The 16,832-nt window shown below is 37.9% G+C and overlaps 1 protein-coding gene across 4 annotated transcripts in view; it reads left to right on the top strand.

The window, feature by feature from the left end:
* LOC124162869 overlaps positions 1 to 16,832 on the top strand; it is a 316,654-nt gene that overhangs the window by 3,192 nt on the left and 296,630 nt on the right. For 3 of the 4 annotated variants that reach the window (XM_046539557.1, XM_046539556.1, XM_046539555.1), the window contains exons 1-2: positions 1,057 to 1,139; positions 5,648 to 6,163. In XM_046539557.1, coding sequence (XP_046395513.1) covers positions 5,893 to 6,163 — 271 coding nt within the window. In that variant the 5' untranslated portion in view covers positions 1,057 to 1,139; positions 5,648 to 5,892. Of the gene's footprint in view, positions 1 to 980; positions 1,140 to 5,647; positions 6,164 to 16,832 lie in introns of those variants that run through there. The other variant, XM_046539558.1, reaches the window with a different exon arrangement.

Genomic DNA, 16,832 nt, shown 5'->3' with positions numbered 1-16,832 from the left:
CTAAGGGGCTTAACTCTCATGGGCCAGCCCTCAAGGCAGGGGGTGCCTCCTGGAATTTTCTATCATACTGCCCATTTCGTATTGTTTCGTACGTGCTCCATACTTTTAATGTGCCCAGGACAAATGCTCAAATGTAGGTCCATCCCTTGGTAAGAGAGAAGGAAGGGTCACCCCAGGTTATAAGGTTCACTCTCTGCAAGACACTAGAAGGGCAAAATATTTCTTGCTTCTTTCCTGCGCAGGCTGGTAGCTAAAATCACCATTTCTTGCTGCCTAAGGGTTAAAAAGCAGCTGGAGGAGTATCTGCATTGAGGATTATATTCACTGGCTCTGCGGGTATTTGCCGTTACCATTAAATATTAACATTCATGGGTTATAAATCAGCATGAAAATTATCTGTCACAGTAAAACGTTCATTGTGTGGCTGTATTCCACATGTCAGGTATATCCTTCATATTTAACTGCTCCATCTTTAGTACCTCGTGCTTTGCATTGATAAGTCGGTCAGACAAGACATATTGCTTGGTAGTAAGAGGAAAAATGTAAGCACAGTAGCTTCTGTTTACAATGTGAGTTCAAATATATGTATTTTATTTTATGTCTTCCAAAATGCGCTTGGTGTACTTAAACAACTTTCCCCTTCAAAAAGCTTTATTTGCTTTGATTTCCGGAAGAGTGATGGAAGTAAAATTTATAAGAAAATCACATTAATTATTTATTGAAAAAATTCCTTTAAGTCTGACTGGATTACATGGTAAGAATGCATTATCCATATTTTATGGATTCTCTGGTTGGTGGTTTGTGCTTCACATCAATGAATCAGTCAGGCAGGACATCTATCTATGTAAATGCAGAAAAGTTGTAAGCATTGTGACTTTTCTGTGTAGTACAAGTTCATGTAAATATATTTTACGTCTTAAAAAATTTGCTTGGTGCCACTGAAAATTTTTCACTTAATATTTTTTTCCTTTGATTTCCAGAGGGTGGCAGGCAGTGAAGGCATTTGAGGGTAGCTGTCAGCTGGTCACCATTAATGGAGAAGAGGAGGCACATCCACTACAGCCGCATTCCTGGGATTGAGGAGGCTGATAGTCGACTCTCTGACACGGATCAGAAAGGGGAGAGCACACTGCTGACGAGTGAGTACAGATTGTTTCAAGTTCTGCGTCCTTCCTTCTGTTGTTCACTGTTTTAGGTGTTCCTCTGTGTGCTACCAGTCATCATATTGGAAGAGAGTTGTGCTGATTACTAAATATACAATTTGGGATTCAATTGTATACTTTTATCTATTTTGTTGAGATGACAATACAAAACGATGTTACATAGTGACAATGCATAGCGATGTTAGCATAGTGATTTAAATCATGAGGTAATATGTCAGAGAGTTCTTTGGTCTTTTTATGAAGTAATTTTTTTCAGTCGATGTTTTAGAACTTCGTACTTCCCTCATCATGGGTTTTGTAAATTGGTTTTTATTTGAGTGTTAAAGTAGCCCATGGTAAAATAGTCATTAAATTCCAAAAAATAGCTCGAGTTTATTATACGTAATTTATTATAGCCCTACATTCCTCCCTTTCCATAACCAGGCCGTTCAGTACCCTGACGTTCTTCTTTCTTGTGCCTCCTTTATCTGCTCCTTATACTTATCTCTTGGACTTCTGCAGGGGACTTTTATTTTTATCTTTCTTTCCTTGATATTTCCTTCAAAATTACTTTGTCTTATTACATGGCCTATTCACCAGGTCCTTATCTTGTGTATGGTGCTCTGCAGTTCCCTATCTTCTCCAATGCCATGGTGCATCTCTTTTAGTCTTATTCTATATTTCTATTTGATCTTCAATACCCTTTACCAGCACCTGGCCATGAAGTCAGCTTTTCCATTGCCTATGTTTCTGATACATGGAGTGCCAATGTCCACATGAATGTTTTGCATACTATTTTCTAATCTACAGTCTAATGCTCCTGGAGCAGAGTTGTGACCTTTTTGTCACGAATGTCTTCTTACCTTAGGCTGCGAGATGCCTTATGCCAGCTGTGCTATCTCCCTCCTAAGTAAAGGTTTTTCCCATGATGGGTGAATGATTCCATTTGCTCCAATCTTTTTCTTCTCTGAAGCGCAAGCTGAGAAACAAGTGCCTCACCCAAGAAAAAAAGACTGTGTGTAATGTAGATGTGAATCGTTTCTCATTCAACATCCCTATATAGTTGCCCTTAACTTTTCTTTGCTTGCAAAAATTATTGAAGAATGATGTGGTGTGACCTTATAAGAATGATCTGTACTATTCAATCAGGTTATAATGTGATTTTATTCTTTATTCATTATAGAGCCACCTAGATGTTAGATCTAGTTTTTCCTCAAGGTAGCACCTCCCCTTGGTGGAGACTATCAACCCGTTTGTTTCAGAGTAGACACTATTATAGTATAGATAAGTACAAAGTTATGAGAAAGCAGTCTTTATGAAACAGTTATTTCTAGAACTACATATATGGACAGCCCAGCATCTTCTGTGTTGCAGTAATATTCTGTCTGATAATTTTTAAAGATTGATGGCTGTTTCACGGATGTGTTGGTGCAGATTAAACTGCATTTCTATCTCCAGCATTAAAAAAAATAGATGCATATAACGGAACATAATGGCCTATCCTTGTGACCAGAGTTGGTGAAATTTGCTTCTTTTTGATAATTTATTCCTAAGGTGAATATTTCTGCTTCTTCTAATTTGCTGATACAATGACAGATTATTCAATTCTTTATGTTCATTACGATATTATCTAATATGTATCATCAAATGTCTGTCATATAGTCCTCTGCATCGCCATGCAGCTGGTGTGAAGGTAATACATTGTAGAATATTTTCAAATTTCTCTTTCCCTATCAGTCATAACTCATAGCCATTATAAATAAATGGTTTTATTGCACAGCAGTCAGCATAGTGCCATAATTACAACATTGGTGAATTCCATCTCAGTAAGTCATTAGCCATTGAAATTTTAATGTATCTATCTTTTATTCCTAAAATCAAAACATCAATATGAGACGCATTCATTTCAAGAAGGATGAACAGCTGCTTGATTTTATTGCAGAGTTAGGTGATTGTAATTTATTGTTCGTTGGCAATATACATTGATTGGAGTCATCAACAAAAAAATAAGGAAATACACAAAAAGGCTACATTAACTTGTAAAGTATATGGTACCAGAAACAAATTTAAAAATCCTCACAAGACACGGAGGAAGAATTAACATGGAAGCCAAATCAAAATCTTGTCTGTAAATGTATGTTCAATCCCATTCATAAGTTTATTCTTCTCCTTATGAAATTTTTTTGTTAGATTTGCTTGACTGAGTATGAAGTTTTGCATTGATGTTGACGTCTTGTTGTCTATGAACCTTAGATTGTAAAAAATGAACGTGTATAGCTTATTTACATCTTGTAGAAAATATTGAATTTGCTGAACCTATTTGGGTTGAGTGCAATTTTATCGGTTTGAAGAGTAAAGGTGTTTCATCTTGAAATATTACGCAAAATAAATGTTACTAATTTAGTTTGCTTCACATAAAATGGATTGATGAATACCTGTCTTTCCTGTACTTTTCATAAAGGAGAGCTCATTGTTACATGAGTGAAGGTAGAGTGGTTGATTGAGTGAAACTCATTTCACGTAGTGCTTGTTAGTATTTATTTTAACAGCAGTAATACTGTAATGTGGAAGGCAAGGAAACTACCGAGTTATTATCCTGAGAATTCAAAGCTACTCGACTGAGAATGTAAAAGAAAAGAAATAGGTAAACATGGACAAATAAGTGATTTAGGAGTTGATTGGTGAACTTTGTCTAACCAATCCAAGGACACGATGATGCCAGCTGGTTGAGAGGCAAAACTGTTGTACCCCAAAATGAATCAACAAGGCCAAAACGCAAAGAAAGTACGCTTATTAAATAACCATGGAAGCTGCAGTACCAATCCAAGGATTGGAGACCCTTGATGGTGATCGTTTATAACATACGAGATTTGTATGATATAAACGATCACCATCAAGGGTCTTCAATCCTTGGATTGGTACAGCAGCTTCCATGGTTTATGATCGTTTATAACATATGAGATTTGTATTTGTATTTGATTTGTTTGTTTTTCTCGTATTAAGTGTATAGCTGGTAGGATAAAATTACATGTTTGATTAAATAAGGGTCCATTTCATAGAACTTTGGGATTACTGGCAGATAATTTTGCCGTAGTGGGTCTTCTTAAGAATCCTTGGGGTTAGGCAACCGATCGGGCTCCTCGGTAGTCTGAGGGTGGCATACGTGTAGGGGCTATATGGATTTTGTAGCATATATTGTCTTTGTATTTCTCCTCTCATTGTCGTTTCGGGAATGTAACCGCTGTTTCTTGGGAGATCTGGTCGAATTATACATTTTTATTATTATTATTTATCTATTATTATATTAGTTGTATTTTTTCATGTTATTTATGTGTGAGAGATCGTTGCATAATCGCTGGCTTATTTTTCCTATTTATTGCGATTGAAATAGTATTACCATTAAAAATTCTGTAAACTAACTGCTATGTACTCTTACGTTAATAATTATCTATGCTATTTATTCAAACCTTCAATATGGTAGCTGTATATGTTTTAATCTGTTGGTGGTGGGTTTTATAACTTTCCTTGAACTGCCATGTAACTACTAACCTTAATCAATTCTTATTGCCTAAGATAAATGCCTGATGTAGAAATATTTGAAGTTTTCTTTTTGCTATTGTTTCTTTATTTTTTAGATGGGGGACTTATGTAATCAAATGGTATAAGAAATAGAAACATTAGTCTTTTTTGATTATAGTAAGAAGTTGGTTTTGTCTCCATTTTTGACTAACAATAAGTTTGTAAGTAGGTAAATAGTGGCCTGTGCCGTAAGAAATAATACGAAGCACATAAGTTTAACAGTGGAATGAAGTCAGTGTTAATAAAAGTAATGGTGTCATTTTTTGTCAAGTTGCAATGAATGTTGCTATTTTGCTCAATCAGGTATTTTAATTCTTACGCATCATTATTTAGGCCATTTTTCCCAATTTTAATGCTTTGAATTATTTTTATCTGAAATCCAGTAGCTTGTTAGCTATAATTTTTTATATGCATATAAAGAAGTACCAATTTTAAATTGCGATGAATTTTTAACGTACTTACATAAATTTAAATTTTATGCCCAGATATTCCAGCCAATGTCAATTTTCATTTGGTGCATAAAAAACATAGTAGCAATTTATTGATTGCTGGAGTACACAATATATATTACTGCAAATGGAAATGAGTTTCCTCAAAAGTCATTTTTGTGGATTATGTCATTGTTGAGGGTAGTTTTTTATATAGAATTTTTAATAAAATAGGGTGTAGTGGTAACTTAAGGAATTAATTGGCATGTATTCACCCAGGAGAATTGAGGTATAACAAATGTTTACTGGCTAATGGCATATGAATTCATAATTCATCCTTGGTAATGGTGTGACTGCTTGATTAAATGTTGCCATACACTCATAATCTCTTCCCTATCTTCCTTGTGTTGTGTCTCTTGGATTTCTTCTTGCTTTCTCCCACTTAATGCTAACCATTGGCTAATACTCCTCTTCTTGTCTCTCTCGTTCCTCCCCCAGGTTACCTCCGTTAACAACACTTTTGTTGATGGGGCTTGTTGTTCTGTAGATTAGTTTAGTGCCACTAACTCTAACTTGTGTGGGTTGTTTCCTCAGAGCAACTGACCCAGCCCTCTTTGTCACTCCCATCTTTTAGAGGGGCCCTTTCGCTTCATACTGCATATCTTAGAGCCCCCTCCTCCCCCTCACAACGCAAAAAGAGTGCCCCTCCCCTCTGACAATCCCCTGCCCCCCATTGTCGAGGGATGTTGTGTGGGGAGTTGGCTGCCCGTCCGCTGCCACTCCTGAGCCTGCGTCTTGGCATTCTCCCGCCCCCTTGGGGTGCCGCTTCCGGAAGCCCCTTTTACAACCTGATAGCCCTGGTTGAAGGCATGGCTGCCATCACGGCGTCTGCACCCAACAACAGCAATGAGGGTGGCTGCGGCCTGACGCCCTCCAACCCCTCCACCCTCGTCTTCTCCTCCTCCGACTGCCACACTGCCCTTGCCGATGGAGAGGAGGAAGACGTCCTCTTGGGTGAGTCGTTTGTTTCGACCCCTTTGTCACCAGCCATCTGTTCAACACCAGTCTCCGATCTGTCTCCCTGGACCAATCTCTACGAGCGACCACTCGGGCTCAGAAAACTGATATCTCCCTTGAGGCATGCCTTTTTATGCGGGAAATATTAGGCGTCAAATATGTGTGGGATTTTGATTTGCTGGATTTGATTTACATTCGGCATGATGTCAGTAAATTATATGGTTGCATATATGTATGTTGAGTTTGAAATGATAGGTTGAGATTTTCACAATAATATATAAAAGTCAGTCCATTAGTAAATAAATATGTAAGTAAAACTATTAGATAACAGCAGAAATAGCCAGGAAAATAGCCTGACCCCCAGTGAAATCATACTGCTGTAGGTACAGTGCTCATTGTTTTAATGGAAGGGACAAGATACTCAAGCTGATATGATGATGGTACATGAGCCAAGTGCCACTGCTCACTGAAACAAAAAGTTTTAATATTTTGTTATGGGTGGAGCATAGATACCAAATACTCTGAGATTTCTCTGGCAGTGATATCCTAAAGGTATGTGACAATTGTGACATGCTTCCCATTGCCAAGATTGTGGCTCCAACTTGGCATACTATGCCTCAATGAAAGGGATTAGTTCTCTGAGCTGTGTACAGCGTGACCTCTTAGTCTGTGCTAATTATTTTCCCTCTATTTTCCTTGGCAGTAAGATTCTTTATCTCAGTTTTCAGCCTGAGATTGAGCAGCCCCTATGTCATGGAGTATGAATAATGTAGTTCTTGCATATTAGAATGACTACGCTGTGTTTCTCTCACAAAGTTTACTATGTCAAATGTGGGAGTTAAAAGTGATTCCCTATTGCATACACATGTAATTTCTTTTTATACCTCTTAACCACTATTTTTATTTAATTACATACATTTCAAATTTCACCATTTATTAGCTATTGTTATTATTCATTATAAATATTGCACTTTTAAAATTGATGCTTTATTTGAATTAGATGATGCTGATAACAAAAAAATTGCATACCAATATAACATCGATATTTTCCTGTGTGGTTAAATTTTATTTTGAATGAGATGGTTAACTTTGAATATAACATTTTTCACTTAATCTAAGATATGACATTCTGTCATTCTTATTTATCCTAAGGAAGGCAACGAGACTTAGTGTGCTGCAATCTCCATTAAACTATGTTGCTCATATTCATTTGTATACATCATACAATATTCATTCGCGTGGAGTAGCTACATCACTGTGCTCATGGCTTAATTATATTAAGCTTGCTCATAACTTGCATAAAATTGATCCCTTATCTTGTTTAAATCCTTAGAAAAAGAACTGTAGTTCTGCTGATTGTTTGTGTCAACAAATGAAGATTGATGACCAGTTCTATCATGCATTTGCAATGATATTTTTAGCCCTTTAAGTAGATACGGTAACCGTTTGACTAATTTTCTAATTGAACAAGAGGATATCTTGTAGCTTATTGAATTTGCTTTGGGTAGGCTAGGTTTTATTCTTGTTATTCATGTTCTTATGTTCCTAAGGGGAATACTGATGTATGGTTATGGCTGAATTTTTTCCACCGATGGAACGATCTTCTTTACTTCAGCATTACTGTAATGTGCCACTAATGAATTAATTCTGTGTTGACTATGTTGTGTATTTTAAAGTATGCTTTTTTTTAATTTGGAGTTATGAATTTTTCGTATGCTGTGGTTTTCATAATAACATTGCTAAGATTCAATGGAAGGCTTCACTAACACTAAATAATAAAAACTTTGGTGGAGTTTGACAAGCATGATAAATTATCGGTTTGGGCTTATTTCATATTAGATTAATGTCCCTTTTTTAAATATTTTGTTGTTATGTCTTACCCACTTTCTTAACAGCATGGCTACTAATGACTTGAACAACTTAAAAAAATTAATTTAAAATAAGGAATAGTAACACTCGTATTGATTATATTCTGTCAAGTATTTTGGAAAATATACCAACATTTACGAAAACTTAAGCTTTCTGAAGTAGCTTAATATACTTTCAGAAACTGTTGAAGGTATTAGAGCTTAAAATTTGATGGAAAGGGAACCTTTGGTAAATGTATTAAGTTGGTTTGCAGTTGTTACGATACTGTTTAATGCTTTGCAATGGATGAAGCATGCTGTCTTGAGTCACGGCACCAGTGGGCAGGTATCGAAAATGCAGGAGGCATTATGAATAACATATTTACTATATGTATGATCAAAGTAGTATTGTAGGACATGAATTGCAAACAGAGCCTCATTCAAAATGATTGAGGTTCTGTTTGCAACCTCCACAGATGCATCATTACTTCTAAAAAGATGGAAGTTAAGCTTTACCTAGACAGACAGGCTTGGGTTGTTTCAGCCCTGTAAGTTTTCTAACGTCATACACATTTTTGTTAACCAAATTCTGTGTTCTTCCTCATAATTTGGCTGTTCAAAGTGATATATGCCTCCGTTGAATGAAAATGAGTTACCATCAGTCATGTACTTCTTGAGAAAGCTGTTTTAATTGTACTCAAAGAGATGCGGAAGGTATCAATGAAAATCATAGACCACCGGCAAAGCAGACGAAGCTCCCCAATGAAAGAATTACATTCAAATGAATTTAAAAGATTACACATATCGATATAACTGTGTTTTAATGTGTCATTCTTTCTGTTAAAATATCTGGGTTGTTGTGCGGAAGAAATTTAAAAAATTAACTTCACCTCAATGCTAAGAGGCTATGAGTCGAAACTACCCTTAGTTTTACTTTTTGGCATGTAAACTATTGAAAAGTACCGTGAAAAATTACGTAATTTTCTTTCTATGTTAGTGTACAGTAGTATTAATACGGATTTTCTTAAAATTTATGAGCAATAGGATACCAAATAAGTCATTCAATTTGATTTTGAAATTGACGCATTAGTTCTATGACTCATCCCGATCATAGTTTTGGCGTGCACGGCAAATTCAAGGTTTTCAACACCGCCATCACTCAGGTCGTGGTTCGTGTTGGATTCTCCAATGGTCTATGCTCAAACTAAGGGGACTGCATGGAGGAGGCTCAATTCCATATAATAGAAGGCTGACTTCTGTTGCCACTTCGGTCTCATCTTAATCGGTTTTCAAAAATGTCCGCGGCGCGGTGATACAGGGGCGCAGCTAAGAATTAAGACTGGTGGGGGTTATAGGCGCAACTAATACTTAGGAATATGGGGGTATTGAATACCCACCAGGGTAAGCGGGATTTGCGGGGGCCCTCCTCCTGAAATTTTTTAAAATTAATTGTTCAAAATGGCGAGTTTTACGGCTTTCTGAGGGATATTTGATTAATCCGAACACTATTCTATAAGTAATCCTAAGCCAATGTCGTAAAATGGATTAAACGTAAATATTTATCTGAGGTCTGAGGTTTATCCCCCAAAACCCCCTCCTCGCTGCGCCACTGCGGTGATGAGTTCAATACGATCCATTTTTTTCTCAATATTTTGCAGTACAGTGTTTGCGAGGAATAGAATTGAAAAGTTATGAATTTGATGGATCATATCTACACGTAAATAAATTGCCGCTAACACCCCTAATCATAACGTATTTCCCCGTGAAACTCGGAATGGTTTTGTCCGTCAGCGACGCGAGTGGCTACTTTTGTAAACCCATTTACATGCGCGGTGGGTGATAACACATTAAAGAGGCCGACTTGAGGATCATCTTTTGTAATATCCTTGGCTCGAGCATAGGAAAGGCCTTGTATTGTACTCGTATTCAAGGCCTGTCCTTCAGCCTCGACGGTGGGACACTGTCCGACAATCGGGCGAGTAGTGGTCAATTGGAATCGGAAATCTACATATATGTCTACATACTAACCCGCAAGCCGCTTCAAAATGCTTGTGGCTTGGTAAATTATAATACCAGCCGTTTGCACGTAAAAAGGAACTGCTTTAACGCAATTACACGTTGCATTATTATTATCATCATCATTTAATTGTTACAAGTAAGCCATTGGCCTGGTGGCAACATGAACATACGATGCAAAACAATTGGCAATGTCATAAGAAACCCTTCGTCCCTACTTCTTCAATTGCTTTTTAAAAATATGTTAATTTTTCGGGAAGGGCTCAAATAGTTTTGCTGGTAGGTCGTTCCAGTCCCTTATGGTCCTATTCAAGAAGGAGAACTGCTTTGCATTTGTCCTTTGTGATCGGCACTTGATCTTGAACTGGTGATCATTTTATCCAACAAAGCTGGGTTTTGCAGTGTCCTTTCCAAACTCCTTCCATGCTTTTTCCCCACTCATTATTTTAAACGTACCGCATAGCCTGCTCCTTTTCCTCCTCTCCTGTAAACTGTCCCACACCATAAATCTGAGTATTTCTGAAACGATATCCGTTTTCTTGTGCTTTCCCTACACATACCTAGCTGCTTTTCTCTGCACCTTCTCCAAGTTCGTCACTTCTCCTTTATAATGTGGGTCCCAAACAAGAGATGCGTACTCAAAAAGAAATGCGAAGGTTGGTCGTACCAGAGTTGTATAGGCCATTTCATTAGTCGCACTGGTGCTTCCTCTGAGGTTTCTCATTACCCAGTGAAACATTTTAAGCAATTTTTTAAATTGTAAACGATTAAAAAAAAGACATTCTCAATTGATCAAGCAATCAAAGTCTAGCGCCCGAAATCGAGCAACACGGAATACCAGGGAGGGAGACTTTCACTGTCAAGATTGACCGCCAGCAAAAGCAGATGTCATGGGGCGATCAAGGAATTCAATCCTCTTGCATCAAAGGAAGGGCAGAATTTCCGTGTAACGGCCCAGTGACCACATTCATCAGACGTATTCGGCTACAGACCAATCACCTGTGCCATCGGTTAGCGATATATCGGTGACTGGCCGTCGGGTCTAAACTCAAGGTAACGATTGGGACGACCGATTTTTGGCTCGTTTGCCGAAATTGAAATGTAAAGCTTCCACATCAGGTGATTCCTCACACATTCTCGATCCTATCATTCAGTATCAGGGAGAAGTATCTGAAGAAGAAACGCCAGAAGATATACAAAATGTATTCCAACCGGTCTTGAAGTGAAATTTAAGTATTTGAAGAAATTTTCCGGTAAATTTAAATTTACTATTATGTTAGAGTTCCATCAGATGAAGCGTGAAACAACTCTTTTGTCAGGGAAGGTTGCTGAAGGTGATGATTAACTTTACATTCTCCTTATTTTCTTTTATTACTTTGTTCCAGAGGTTTGTTACTGTGACTGAGTTATTGAGTTCTGTTTCTGTGACTGTGTAATCGAGTTTTGTTACGTTGTTATTGACTGTGTTTATTCATTTATTTGCTTATTGATATGTTTAATTTTCATTTTTGTATTGGAAGAAGTAACTAAGTTCTTTTTTCACATTGTTGACTGATAAAGTTGTTACCTCTATGTCCATTGTTAACAGTCCGTGTGACAATGTCCGTTATTGTCTCCTGATTGTCTAATTGCTTATTCCAGCATTAATTGTTTTGCCAACCATTGTAATTCGATATTGTCTTCCTAAGTAAAGTTACTCCTGGAACAATAAATGAATTTATTATTGTTATTTAATATTAATCATTTATTCAAGGCCTTATAAGCAGCATAAATATCAGGATTTCAATTTAATATGTCGCAAAGGCTTTAATTTACCTCCCTGAACGATCTGTTTATATTTAATTTTAAGACCTGAGTTGCAGACCCACTCTTTGTAATTGTACTAAAATTCTACAAGATTGTATTATTTCGTTGTCTACAAAGACCTTTGCCTTTTTTATTTTTGTTGAAAATAGAATCGTGCTAGGTGTAATTTTTGTAGAAGTTCTTGTATATTGTATTTGTCCTTATGGGGAATCCCGGAGCATTAATAAAGAAAAAAGTCACAAAATTTTTGAGTAAATTTGAAAGTAATCGGAGAGGGTCAGTTTGAAAATGTTATTTTGCGTTGACATGGTTTTTTATGTATGACCCTAGCGCCACTAACGGAAAGCTAGCGACGCGCGTCCAGAAATGCGGTGCGTGGGGGAAGTCGACTGTCGACCGCACATCGGCGGCGTCAACATCGCAGGCCTCTCCCACCTTCCTCCCTTCAGCCCAGGAATGGCTCCCCTCTGCATCCTGCCCCTGCATCCCTACTCCACCCCCTCTATTCCCCCTTTGAGGGTTCGACGTCTTACATAAGCGAGCCATTCCCTCCCTCTCTGCCTTTGTGGCGGAATGGGTGGTGTGAGCACTGGAAGGCGTGGGATGTATAGGAAGAGAGGGGCTTCTTGTGCCATACACCTTAAGCTCTTTTCTCTTTATTTATTCCTTTACTTTTTCACCGTCCGACCCTACGCGACCCTAGATAGCAGTGGGGCTAAGTTTAATTCTGCCTTCGCGCTCTCTCGGGGCTGTTAAAACCTGTTTTTGTTTTGTATAAACGCAGGTTTTCGTGATAACTTTGAAATCCTCCCTTTACTGGCTTTATTGCTTCACTCTTCCGTCTATCTCTTTCAAGTCGAAAAACGAAAGTTAAAATTTTGTTGTAAAGACTCGACTATTTAACAAATTAAAGGGTTTGTAGACACTTCAGCTTCAGTTATAGTCAAATAACAAATTAAAAAATGGAAATTACGTCAAAATGAAAATCGTTGAGAGTCCTACACACCCAAAGTTGGAATAAGAGTCAACTTGACGTCTGCCGCGACCGAACAGACTGTGTGAGTCATTATCATTTTGGTCGTGGGTTCACTGCCGAAGTGCCAATTACGGATGGTCAGAGTATAGTGTTTCAGTGTGAAGGTTGGTTTGAAAAGGCTATGATAGAGTTCACCTCAGTCGAAGCTGCTGGCAAGGGAATAGCGTGCATTCATTCACCAGTTGCTTTCTCGGGGCTCTTTGTTTTTGGTGTGCCTATGTTGATATGCCATTCTTTTTGCCACCCCTATGACCTTGAATGTGACCATAATGTGTCAACGGTTGAATCTTCGTAAATAAAAGTGTTATTTTTGTTTTTTTATTGCCCGAAAACCTAAGAATTGACATCTTGGTCAATGTAATTCAGACTTTTTTCTATCTCGAATTTTTAGCATTGAAACCCCATGAGGAAAATTCAAAATTCAAAAAACCCCAAAAGGAAATATTATTCGACAATTGTAATGTGAAATCAACCTATTACCTACATTGCCCGTCGTGGGACTAGGTTTGGAATCGCGGTGAAGTTTTTGGTAGTCTTTTTAAGCCCCTTGGATACGATCCTAACAGATGTAATTGCTCCGAAGCAATTTCCTCACGGAAACGTGATTTTTGGTAAGATGTTGCCTTGGCTACGCATCTATTACTTCGAATCATGATCGAAGGCAGGAACCGTACCCTATGCCTCATCCCCTTCCATTTTACCTTCCCTCCCCCCACCCTTTCACTACGTGGTCTCGCGAGCCGAACCCTTGGAGGTGCTGCCGCCTATTGGGGAGATTTCGCGTGAGAGGGAACGGGAGGTGCCCACAAGAAAGGGAGGGAGCTTCCAACACACAGTGGAAAGGGGGGGGGGACTTTAGTGGGAAGGGAAACTCCACAGAGACAGTGATCGAGTGGAGGTTTGACGTGTACTACAGGGTCCTATGGGGGTGTGTCATTTGGGAGTCGCTACTTGCCCATCCGTTCCTCCGCTAGCTTTATTATTTCAGTCTTCTATACACGTCCCATAAATGAACCAACAAAAGATAAAATTGAGTTAAGCGCCGAAATAATTTAACAAGTTAAAGAGTAAGGCTACTTCGATACTGCTAAAGTCAAACAATCAATCGTCGCATATGCTTTCGCGGATGCTATTCATTGGAATAAAATAATGGGCTTTGTTGCCGTGGTAATTTTGGAGTGATACCAGTGCGTACTGACCGATATTGGATGTTTCGTGAAAGGAAATGGCTGGGAAAAGTTCTTTAAAACTTTATTTATTTACTGTTGCAGATTGTGGCGGATACAATAATATAATTCGAAATATAATCTAAATTCTGCAGAGGAAGAAAATAAGTGACTGATGACCCGTGAATTTTTGTCAATTCTACGGAATCGGTGATTTCGAGACAAAGTTTTGTGGCGAATAGTTAAAGTTTAAGCTATTTATGTTAATACAAGTTTTAAATAGAATATTCCATTGCTGTCGTGTTGATTTATGAAAACAACCTTGCCCAACTGCAAAGCTTCAATTTAAAGTATTAGCGAAAAACAAATTTCTCGAAATTACTGTTTCTGTAGAATTGGCAAAAGTCCTCAAGTCATTCCTGTTTCCTCATCTGCAGAATTTCGTCATTTAGAAACTCCATTTTATCTGAAATCCTTGGTTTTTCCGTAATATACTTACTTCAATTAAATGCCCAAGCCTTTGACTTAGACCTAGTCACTATCAAGGCAAGGAATTGATGTTCCCGTGGAAAGGAGTGACCTATACAGTTGTGCATATGGCATACCTCCCTCCTATATTGTTCGATCGCTCTCCTCTGCGTGCCGCGGATCAAAGCGATTTCCAGGAGCAATAGAGAATAAATGCACTCGGTGCTGCAATCTGGCAACGCTGCACTCGGATGTTCGTGAGAGCTCCTCCGTCTGCGAAAGGTTTCCTACAATATCTCTACTCCATTGCCACTGTGCCAAGAGAGGGACTTCCTCTCATGTACGTCTGTTTGTGGGTGGATCACTTTTGAATCTGCAGCGACGATACCTATACATTCGCGTATACATCTCTCCTTCGCGTATTTCCCTCGCTGTGTCATGCAAATATTCAGGTTATCATAAGAAAGTGGTGCGGTTTTGACCATTGTATAAATGAAAACATGAAAAACCATGGTTTAAATGACTTTCTCACAGATTTTTTTTATTTTTAGAATTTTTCGTCTCTAACATTTTTTGCATAGTGAATTCATTTCAATATGTGCGCTCTTAGTCTCTTGCAAAACTAAAACAGCACCATTCTAAAATACTTCATATGAATCGGTGTTCGTATGAAGTTCGGTAGTTTTCTTTTCATGGTGGAGCGTGGAGGCATATTGGGTAGAACATTTATGTTCATGATAAAAGGGTGATTAAAATAATAAGCCAGTTTAGTTTTAACAGTCTTGGTTATTTTAAGGCACTCCATGGACAATTTTGTACGATTATGGGAGAATGATCAAGTACTGGTCGAAGGTTCCAGCGTGAAGCCTTCAGGATCCCCTCCAAACAATTGGGAAAATCCTTTGCGTGAGGCTTCGTCAAGGGTGAACTTTGCTCTCACAGATACAAACCAACTTAAGGGTTGAATTAATGTAGGAGTGTGTATTGCAATGCTAAGATTTCTCTGTAATCCTGCCCTACATATCTCCTATGCCATGCTAATTCTTTTTTTTTCCGTGTGTTCAACTTGATGTGCCTTAAGTTCTTAACTTGTAGTCTTCGTGGAGGGACTCTTCCTTCAATTTCTCTCTCAACTTTTCCTCGTAATTACTTAGTATTTTGACTTGGCCTATAGGGCGGTTTTTTCTGGCATTGAGTGCCTTACATTTTTCTTCCTTTTCTGTGCATCACCTCGTTTTCCACTACGTACGTCTATTTTATATTCAGTGCCCGCCGCTTGACTTAGATCTCGTAGGCCGCAGATAATATTGTAACAGCATTTTCCCATGGTCAATATATCAGATTAATGGAGTGTTTCATCCCTCATTAATATTAAATAAATGCCTCATCTTCCTTCAACTCGTGTGAAAGTAAGTTCTACTCATGCTGGCTGGTTTAATGGGGATTCTCGGGATGTCTTCGGTTTTAATTAGTGATAAATTCATCGATGTAATGAGAAACGGGAATACACAATTGGAATTAAAATACCCATTTTTAATTTATAAGGACAAGTAAATAGTATGAAATCAGTGGGATAGCTATCTTTTATCATTTAAATTTGCTTCGATACTTGACTCACATAGGTGTAGCATTTATAAAAGTGGTACCGAAATTTTATAAGAATATCTGAATTATGAGAGTATTGTGGACTATTTGGTCAATAGGATGCCGGTTTTACTGTTTTTTCGACCTCTGTCTAAATGTATTTTTTTCTCTTCCTCGACCTTTTTCGAGTTTTCTTAAATGGTTTTTCCACCCGCAGGTTTTATTTTTCTCTGTACCGATGATTTATTTATCGAAACGGTACGCAAAGGAGAATGGAAAACGAATACGCGTTGAAATGGAGACCAATAATAATTTGTGAAATAGTTATTATTTTTCTCTCAAAACCTACAAATTAACTCTCTTTCATTCACATTTTTGAAATGATGTAGTCAGTATCAGCGTTACCTTGTATCTTATATCTTAGCACATTCAAGGGGGCTACTCAATTGTTCCATCGTTATTATCTAAGCGCTATTATGAATTTAACCGCGAAAGGCGTTGGATCATTTTGGGTGACAGAGGGATCGTAGGCACTTGGAGTGATGTTATAAATCCGAATTGAAATGTTTCAGTTTATTTTGGTTAAAATCTTGGAAAGGATTAAGCCAGGATTCAACTCTTCAATGTAAAATAATATTTTTTACCTGGAGCGCGAACCGAAATCTTTACGTTCGGTAAAATTCAGGAGTGTTCTTTGCGAGTCATTTTCAGTGAAATGTAAATGGATTGCAAAGGAGTAGAGT

This window comes from Ischnura elegans, chromosome 7 (genome assembly GCF_921293095.1).
Source record: "Ischnura elegans chromosome 7, ioIscEleg1.1, whole genome shotgun sequence".
Classification (NCBI taxonomy): Eukaryota; Metazoa; Arthropoda; class Insecta; order Odonata; family Coenagrionidae; genus Ischnura; species Ischnura elegans.
The sequence above is the reverse complement of the archived record's forward strand: the minus strand, read 5'-3'. Positions and strand labels throughout refer to the sequence as shown.